The 10,144-nt window shown below is 39.1% G+C and overlaps 1 protein-coding gene across 6 annotated transcripts; it reads left to right on the forward strand.

The window, feature by feature from the left end:
• The first annotated feature begins 523 nt into the window (after positions 1-523).
• LOC119796484 lies at positions 524-6,166 on the forward strand. Of its 6 annotated transcripts, none has more exons than XM_038305069.1 (6): positions 524-649; positions 4,102-4,455; positions 4,999-5,058; positions 5,152-5,242; positions 5,320-5,546; positions 5,723-6,166. In XM_038305069.1, exons 1-5 carry the CDS (start codon positions 565-567, stop codon positions 5,393-5,395), a joined length of 666 nt encoding a protein of 221 aa, XP_038160997.1. In that variant the 5' UTR covers positions 524-564; the 3' UTR covers positions 5,396-5,546; positions 5,723-6,166. The 6 variants fall into 6 exon arrangements, with proteins under 6 accessions (XP_038160997.1, XP_038160998.1, XP_038160999.1 ...); XM_038305070.1 differs by having other exon boundaries at positions 525-649; positions 4,105-4,455; XM_038305071.1 differs by lacking the exon at positions 524-649 and adding an exon at positions 3,632-3,711.
• The last annotated feature ends 3,978 nt before the right edge of the window (positions 6,167-10,144 follow it).

Consider the following 10,144-nt stretch of genomic DNA (forward strand, 5'->3'; position numbering starts at 1 on the left):
ACCTGTCCAGACAAATAGATGACATAGAGGTGGCTTGTTGACTCCAGATCCCCCATCTCTGCTATGGGATCAGTGATGACTGTCAGCAGAATCTGATTTTTTATTTATTTATCTATTTATTCTGGTGGCCCACTAAACAGTGCAGTATATAGATATTAATTTAACTGAGACTTAAAGACTGGTGTTTGAGTTTTGCACTTTAATATTTTTATACGTTGGAAATGTCTTTATACAATGGCTATATGTCTATAAAAAAAGATTTTATGTGTTTTAGAAATAAAGTTTAATTAACTGTATCAGGGATTAGTCTAACTTATTACAAGTTTGGTTCTGTGAATAATTTATTTAGCAAGGTTTCATTATCTGGGAGTCAGATAGAATTGAGCAGGAAGAAAGAAAAAAATGTCTTGGGTTTGTTTATGTCACTATGCACGTGGCTATGACTCATAACAGGCGGGGCTATTGCATGTCCTCCTTTTAGAGACATGCTCCACTCCTTCTTACAGCAGTTCAGTGATGCTACACGTACAATCAACAGTCAAGAACGACGCGCTACAGGCTGAGATGGGAGAGCTGCAGGTTTCCTGTGATCATTCAACATTTTCTATTTTTACCTTCTGCCTGCTTTTTATCTGGACGCCTGTTAAAGGTAAGAATAGGTTCCACTAAATGTGACTGATGGGAAAGTGTTCCTAAAAACTGTTAAAAATAATTACTTTAACAGTTGTGAACTAATGTTATGATAATGTTGAAAGCAAGGGTGTAACTTTGTTATGAAAGTGGGTAGGGACTCTCTAAGGGTGGGGGCTGATGGACCTACAGTTACTCGACACAAACGCTTTCAATAAGGTTTGCATTTTCCAAAACTGAGCTCAAACATTTTTTTATTGAATGCTTTCCTATTGTTGAGAACACAAAAGAACCAAAATACACTGATATTTATATCTATGGGTAGATATAAATATCACAATAAGTTTGACAAACCAGTCAAACCTATTGTGTTTAAATGTGAACTTTTTTACTAGTTAAAAAACAAACCAAAAGTAACCTGCAGAAATGCACCACTAAGCATTTTATAAAATATGCCTTATGGCCCAGCATATTAACTAAAGTCACACATTTGTGATGCAGGGCAGCCATATTCCTGACAGATCGTTAGTCCATTTTTTCATGCACATATTTGATCATTGATTTCAGATAATCAGCATGTCGACCTCGATGAAATTAATTTTTAACCTGAAACAAAGATAAAAGCACATGAGTCACAATTAACAAAAAATATAGTTGTAAAGGACTTGTTGATTATAAAAGGCCAAGGTGAAAAGAGTGAAAACAGTGAATAAATGAACTGACTGATCACAGGACAATTTTTTGTGCAATATAACAAAATTAATCTGTATGGGAATAAATACTTTATTTTTCTTCCATCCATCCAAAGTTACAGCAGCAGCACAAGCTGCAGAGCTGACTGCCGGTAATGAGTTAAAAAAGAAACTTGCCAAACCTGTTGGTTCACTTTTCTGTCATCAACAGAATCTCATATATGCAGTTTAACAACACGACCTCACCCATCCAGAACTTTCAGTTCAAACGCTGCTTGATGCAAAGAGCTTAGATTAGATTAGATTAGATTAGATTAGATGAGCTTTATTGATCTCACAGTGGAGAAATTCACTTATCTCATACTGGCATAGAAGTTAAAAAAAAAAAAACCATAATGTAGCTGCACATTGGTTTTATGTGTTATTGTTGTTATAGTGCATTATTATAGAGTGACCTGCGGTAGCGCTCCTTCTTACAGACAGGGTGTCTAAGTTTCTGACTAAAGGAGCTGCTCTGGTCCTCTACAGTCTGGTGCAGGCGGTGAGAGGTGTGATGTCCATGATGGATGTGAGTTTGGACAGCATCCTCCTCTCAGCCACTTCCTCCACCGAGTCCAGAGGGCAGCCCAGGACAGAAGTGGCCTTCCTCACCAGCTTATTCAGTCTCTTTCTGTCCCGCTCTGAGCTGCCAGGTGCCCTGCAGACGACAGGGTAGGGGAGGGCTGAGGCCACCACAGAGTCATAGAAGGTTTTAAGGAGGGGCCTGCTGACTCCAAAGGCCCTCAGCCTCCTCAGGAGGTGGAGGCGGCTCTGGCCCTTTTTATACAGAGTGTCAGTGTTGTGAGTCCAGTCCAGTTTATTATTGACGTGAACACCCAGGTATTTGAAACACAGGAGGTCTTCCACAGGGTGGGGACCACCCCCAGGCTGAGGCTCAGGTTGTACATGTAGCTGAGGATCTGACAGAGCTCATCTGCACAGGTCCTCAGCAGCCTGAGGGGGAGGCCGTCTGGTCCTGAGGCCTTCTTCTGTTTCAGCCTCCTCAGCTGCCCTCTCACCTGCATTGGTGTTACTGTGAGGGGGGAGGAAGGCACGACTGAAGGTGTGGATGGGTCAGGGGTTGGTGGGAGTGGCGGCGGTGGGGGGGAAAGGTCTCTAGGAAGCTGGTGGTTGGAGGTGTGTGGAGAATTGAGGGCAGGGATGGGACCAGTGTGAGGGGAGTCAAACCGCTTGAAGAAGCTGTTTAACTCATCCGCAAACTTGGTGTTACCGTCTGCAGCCCTGCTGGTCCTCTGCTCAAAGCCGGAGATGTTCTTCAGACCTCTCCACACATCTCTGGCGTTGTTCTGCGCCAGCTGCTCCTCCATCTTCTTCCCATAGTCCTTCTTTGCCGCCCTGATCCTCCACTGGAGCTCCCGCTAAGCTCTACGCTGCTCCTCTCTATCGCCTGAGTGGAAAGCCTGTTTCTTCTGATTTAGGAGGACTTTCAGCTCAGTGGTCAGCCAGGGAGGGTTGTTTGGAAAACATTGTATCCGTCGTGTAGGCACAATGCTCTCCACACAGAAGGTCATGTAGTCATTGATGCATTCAGTCAGGCTGTTGATGTCCTCACCATGAGAGCTTTGGCACATGCTCCAGTCTGTGGTGCTGAAACAATCCCTCAGCTCTTCAGTGGTGTCATCTGACCAAACTTTCAATGACTTCTTCTGTACTATTGTCCTTCTCACCAGTGGAATGTAAGGGGGGGGGGGGCAGGTAGACAAGGTTGGGATCTGTACGACCCAGCGGGGGGAGGGGGGCAGAGGTGTATGCATCCTTGACATTTGCATAAAAAAGGTCCAGTGTTTTATTGTTCATGGTTGCGCATGTGACGTATTGTGTTAGCGTGGGGAGAGTGGAGCGGAGGGGGGCATGGTTGAAATCTCCTGTGATCAGCAGGAGAGCGCGGGGTGTTCGGTCTGTAGTTTGTTTACCACGCTGTGGATCCGCTCACAAGCAGCAGCGGCATCAGCAGAGGGAGGGACGTAAACGCACAGCACGATCACGTGACCAAACTCCTGCGGCAGATGATAAGGTCTTAAACTCACTGCGAGTCATTCCACATCTGAGCTGCATATCTGCTGCTTCACGTGAGCATGAGCCGCGCTGCACCATCTCTCATTCACAAACACCGCCAGACCCCCTCCTCTCTTTTTTCCGCTCTCCGCCAAAGTTCTGTCTGCGCTGTAGTCATATATTCACACAGAGAAGATCTGCAGACTGTAGATGTTCCTTGTCGTTTCTTTGTGATCTTGGAGGTGATGATTTATTGACTCGTCTTCTTCTCACAGAGAGGAAATGATCTGCTGGATCCTGCTGCTCATTATCATCATCAACTCATGTCTCTGTGGTCCCTCTCCATTTTCTTTTTGTCCTAAACCCAGTTGTTAGGTTTCAGGGTCACTGTGTCTGTTTATTGATGTTAAATTAGATGTTAAATTATTGATGTTAAATTAGCTCTAGTTAGCAGTAAAACTGATGGTTTACAGAGTATCAAGAGCCCAATGGCGACATCTAATTGTCAATGTGAACACATGAGGGTCAAAGGTCAGTGAAGGTAACACTTCAATCCTCCAGCTGCACTTGATCAAGCAGTTTGACTAGAAGAGAATCAAGCAGAGCTCTGACAGCACAGAGACCATCATGAGACAGAAACCTCTAGAGATGGAGTTTAAAGACTCCCATGTTCCAGTTCTCAGTGTGTCTCACTGCTCCTCTCTTTCCCTCTCTGTCTCCTCAGCAGCAACATTTGTAGTGAATGTGACACAGAGCTCCTATCAGGCAGAGGAGAACCACAACATCACTCTGGAGTGGACCTTCACCACAAGACCCAACAGAACCTGGATCATCTACTGTTGCGTGTTGACTCTTCCCAGAGAAATAGTCCTCTATTCAGTCTATGAAGATGTTGAAGAGACAGAGTTTACAGATGAACACTTTAAAGGACGAGTCCAGATGGACAAAGACGTCCTCAGAGAAGGACGGATCAGATTCCATCTGTCCAGACTGAGGACTGAAGACTCTGGACTGTATGTGTGTAACATCAGGACTGACTATGGGGAAGGTTCTGCAGACTGCAACGTTACAATCACTGGTGAGTTCCGGTCCCAGTAGAACCAAGATGTTTATTATATAGGAAGGGTAAAGATTCAACACTATACTCTTTTTTTTCTCTCCTGTATCATTCTATTCTTCTTTTTTTATGACTGACTCCAACTAATACTTTATCAGCTGTAGTTAAAGTCAAATTTATTGCTTCCTGAATAACCTCTTCTTGAACATTTTAATATAAACTATAAAATGTGTCCAACCTCCAGTCCCCTCTATACAACCCACTTTGAAACGCTGCTACATCCGTTTGTTATCAGAGTTTAGGATCAACCATAATATGGGAGATAAAACCAGGGATGGATCTTTACAAAGCTCAGACACAAATGAAACTGAGTTGGTTTTAATTTTAGTTTCCTCTTAAAATGTATTAATTAGTGTTGTTGTGTATTTCTTTTCTGAACTTTTGGAAACAGAACTTACTTTTGCATTATTGCTTCTCAAGAGATGTTTCCAAACAAAATGTTTTATTTTTTTTACACAATGACAGTAGATTCTTTTTTTTTATTGGGTGTAAAAATGGAAACAGAGACGGTTCCTGAGAGAAACCTCATCACTCCGACTCTACAGGATAAAACCATCAGTAACGGTCAGTCTGCAGGTTGAAACCAAAGATGTTTCAGTATTTTTTTAATGTCATTCTTTTTGTGTCTAATATTAAATTTTTTACTCCTTTTTTCAGGAGGTCGGTCCAGGCTCTTCCTTTTATTTCCTTTTATTTTCTTCATCATTTCTCCGTGTTTGGTTTTACTCTTCATTTCTAAAAATAAGAAGTCAGAAAAAACGAAATCCCATTTTGATCACATGATGCATTTTATAATAGTAAACTTGTTTTGTTTGCCTTTTTCAGCTCTAGGAAGAGTCCTTCTAGGTCAACCATCTACATTACAGAATGGAAACCTTGCATAAGGGCAAACTTGTGTTAATGTAGCTGAGATCAGAGCAAAGTCTTCTCTCCTTCATCTTTCTGAGGTCTCCAACTGTTCAATAAATTGCAGGAGACCCTGGAGATAGAAGGAGTCTTAATGATACCTTAGAAGCTGTTGATGAAACCAGGAGTCTTTTCAATGTTTAAAGGTAAATTATCGCTACTTTCTTTCCATTTTTATTCTGTCTTCTCTGTATAAAATTAACTGATTTGAAATCAAAGTTTATTCCTCTTGTTTATCAACAAAAACTGGAGGACTTTTACTCTCAATCACTCACTAACAGAGTATTTGTTTCTCACTGGACCTTTTCTTGTTCTTTTGAAGGTTTTTCCTGTTTTCCTGTTTGCAGTCAGTCTCTGCAGGAACCCAACAAACTTCACATCAAAACACAATCAGATGCTGTGGATTTATCTCCAGGAAGAGGAAAATCAGACATTTCGGAAATTGTGCATTGTTTTCTCACAGCAGTGATTTTTTTTTTCTCCCTCAATGCATTTTATCAAAGTACAGATAAAAAAAATGCTAACCCTCGGTTGGGGGGAATCTTCAAATTTCATGTATATATGTTATTTATTATTATTATTTTTTTATTATTGTTTTTTACTCTGTTGTAATTAAAGAAAGGCTACATATGTAAAGTGTTTCATAAATATTGATTTTTGTAATTATTCATTATTAAATAATAGTTATCATTATTACCTCCAACTACATGGCTAAGAACCTCATCTTTTCCTTTTCTACAACTCTCAACTGCCTGTAGGACACATTGGGCCGGATTTATCAAGATCCAGTTTTGCGTGCAGTAATTTGCGCTCGCAAACTGGAATTTTGCGCGAGGGGCTGGACCATGGTTTGCGGGTGATTTAACAAGAGTGATTGCGTAACTGGTGGCAGGTGCCAAACTGTTGGAGACGCCCTATTTAAATGATGGTTTTGCGCGTTTGGTGGTTTGCGGCATGGCGAGTTTGGACAGCAGAAAGCGCAAAAGGAAATTCGACCCCATGGAAATGGAGGTGTTGGTGGATGAAGCCAACAAACATTTAAGTGAGCTACAGCAAAGAAGTGTGACTGTCACACAGAGGAACGCTATATGTGAACAAATCTCTAATAAAGTAAACGCTGTTGGTGAAACCTTGCGAACAGTGGATGAAGTAAAAAGAAGATACCAGGATATTAGAAGGCGAACCAAAGAAAAACTGGCATATAACAAAACATCTGCGAACAAAAGAGGAGGGGGCACAGTAGATGAGATGCCTCTGACCAGCATTGAGGAACAAGTACAGCTGACGCTCTGTGAGGAGCAAATCACTGGAATTGCAGCTCCAAAATGGCAATGCTGGATAAACGAAATGTTTTGATGATCGTTTCCTCGTTCATTCCAAAAATATTCACACGGAGTGAAAAAATGCGTTCTCTGCGTCTCCTTGCTTCATTTCCATGTCTCCTTCTTGCGGCAATAACCGCTGCCATGTGTGCGCAATTACGCATACAGACCATTTGCACCTTCTTTTGAAACGTGTTAAATATAGAGTCAGATACCGTTAGCAAAATTGCTTTCAGGTTTAATAAATCACTTTGCGAGTGCTAAATTAATATATTTACATGTTCTCCTCCCACAAGACGCACTTTTGCGTGTAAACGCCCCATATTGCATATTCATTGCAGAAAAAGTACTAAATGGATAAGAGGCGCTATTTAGCACATTTTAAAGACCAAATCCTTTTAGCACGTTGTTGATAGATCAGTTTGTACATTTTTTAGCGTGCGCAGTGAAATAGCTCACGTTTTTATACACGCAAACCTTTGATAGATCCGGCCCATAATCTGTTCATTAAAATGGTCGAACCTATTTATACGTCTGAACAATATGCAATCTTTGCACATACAAAAAAAATGCACAAGCCTTATTATGAAGTGTAATGACAATAAAGTTGAATCTAATCATCTAATCTAATCTATGACGATCGGGCCATTAGTATCCTATAGAGAGGTTTGTTGTGTAAATACAGAATTTTCAAACTAACTTTGATATTTTTAATATTAAAATCTTTGTAATGCAACTAAATGGTTATTTTTTACTGAACAGGGGCTACATATGGAATGATTAATATGATGTACTCCCGCTAAAAATTTCCTAAACCTGACAGTAAAATGTTCCCATGGGAATCGTAACAATAGAACTTAGCAGTTCATACTGATAGACCGACCCCAGATAAACCCAGGCTGAGTCTGCTGAGCAGGTCCTTCTTCACCTGGGAGGAAAAAAAACAATTTTATGTTAATCTACTGCAAAGAACTGCACTTTATTTAATTTTTTTAATATATATATAAAACACTTGTAATTAAAATGTTCTCTAGAAATAAACCTGCTTTGATGGTTAAAGAATCCAAAGACCAATGATTTTAGGACTTAGAGTATTTTATTATAACAGATCCATTGTTCTAGATCATCAAAGCTTATTGGTTAATAATTATATATATATATATCATTTAATTTTTATAGTGATTTAGTTTGATATTTTATTTGCTTATTTAATTTAGTTAAATGTTAATTTTCTCATGTTTGTAAACTCTTTATTAAACAGCTCTCTCTTTAAAACAACATCTAGGATTTTATGGGGATTACATGTAGAAATAGAATAAAAGAAACTATCATTATAAAAACATCATATGTCATTTAAACTGGTGGATTAGCCGTTATGGAAACACCTGATTCACCAGTGATGACATGTCACGTGAAACCACTTCTGGATTTTATTTTTTTTATAATTATGTAGAACAAAGGAAAACCACAGACACACGTGAGAATTAAAAATAGCTTCGATGTGGAAACTCTTCTTCAGGTTGGTGACATCAGCAGTTTGGACTCTGCAGCCAATGCGTTCCTTGAGGCTAATATTTGACTCAGTAATAAATGTAGAACAATCTGAAGCTTCAACCTCAGTTTATTTTAAAGTAACATTATTCTTTTGTGTCCTCCTTTTGTCCTCTGTCCTCATCTCATCCCATCCTCCTCTTGACCTCTGTCCTCATCTCATCCCATCCTCCTCTTGTCCTCTGTACCAGACATCTTTAAAAGGAAATGAGATAAAAGTCAAAAGAAGGAACACATTGAAACTTAGAGATGTTTTTCATATAAGACAAAAACACAACCTAATTATAAACTCTGGATTTCCACATCTGCATTTTGACAGTTTTTTTCCTGTTACCCTTCATTGTTTTTAACCAAAGTAAATTAAATGTTGAGGAAAACCTTTAAAGGGTTTTATTCATACATGACAGCAAATTGTTAAGATTTTTCTGATAGGAGAAACAATAAACTTGTCATGTTGAGTTAAATATTCCTTTAATAATGTTTCCTGTTTATGTAATGATGTCATTTATCAACGAGATACAAGAGCTTTAGAGACTAAATATTTACACAACAGGCTGAAAACGGTAGCGCTCCTCAGGGTTTTGTTTTTCTTACTACGCTAACATGAGGGTTGATAGTTTCAGGCACGAGCAGAGAACCAGTATTCAGACTGTTTGTATAAACAGTTCAGCAGATGATGAAGCATCAGGTGAAGTCATCCTCCTACTTCTAGATCATCATACAGCTGATCATCATCTATGCACAGAAACCCAGACCTCTCTATGCTGCTGGTTATTAGACCTGATCTATAGAATGGAGACCAAAACTGACCCTATCTGATTTTATTTTTTTAAACAAATACTTTTTCAACTAACCTGCCCCTGCAGCTTCAAAATGAGCTTGATCTTGAGCTGAGAAAACAACTTTGATAAAAACATTATTAAAATTTTATAAACTGATCACATGTTGAAGCTATTTATATTATAAATTTTAACAAATGCTGTTTTATTTTTAATGTTTAACTATCAAAGACATAAAGCGTATGATTTCTGAAAGGATAAGGAATCCACACAAATTTCGAAGAGAAAAACCTAGTTATAATACATTTCCAGTAAGTAGAATAATAAAATAAATAAATAAATAAGATCAAAACTACGACGGCGTATTAGGGCCAGGCTAGATTATTTTTTTATTTTTTTATTTTGAGAATAAAGTTGTAACATTACGAGAACAAAGTCACAATATTATGAGAATGAAGTCATCATTCAACAACCCGTTTCACAAAGAAAGCTTCGAGCTCCAACCAGCAGATGATGGCCGACCAGCTCCACCAATCAGCAGCCAGAGTCCACTTTGACATGCTGCCCAGTTTGATGCTGGTGCTAAAAGATTTCCTTATTTGTCAAACCAGAGCCAAAGTATAACTTCATATGACGCTCGACGTTCCTCATTTTAGGGAAGAAATAGAAGAAAAAAATCTCTAGCCTGGCCCTAATACTCCATTGTAGAAAACAAATTAAAAAAAAATAAAGCTAATGTAGTTTGTGAAAATAATGTGCAGCAAAATAACACTAAAACCCCTTTATAAATTATACTAAAAGATATCTTTCCTTTATTTAAAACTGATTCCAATCTTATTTTTTTAGCATCATCAAGAGCCGCAGCACATAGAAGAGCTATAGACACACATCTGCAGATCCTGGATCAGTAGGAGCTCAGAACTGCTGTCCTGTTATATCAGATCTCTGCTCTACCTCATAACAGACAGAAAACAAAATCTGATTGTCATAAATCCTATTCTGTGTGGTGAAAATAATGATTGGAGAAGTAGAATTTGCTCTGAATTTGTTTTAACAAAGCTTTTCTTGCTGTGAACTGAATGTAATGTTTCA

This window comes from Cyprinodon tularosa, unplaced genomic scaffold (genome assembly GCF_016077235.1).
Source record: "Cyprinodon tularosa strain WSP-4 unplaced genomic scaffold, ASM1607723v1 ctg550, whole genome shotgun sequence".
Taxonomy (NCBI): Eukaryota; Metazoa; Chordata; class Actinopteri; order Cyprinodontiformes; family Cyprinodontidae; genus Cyprinodon; species Cyprinodon tularosa.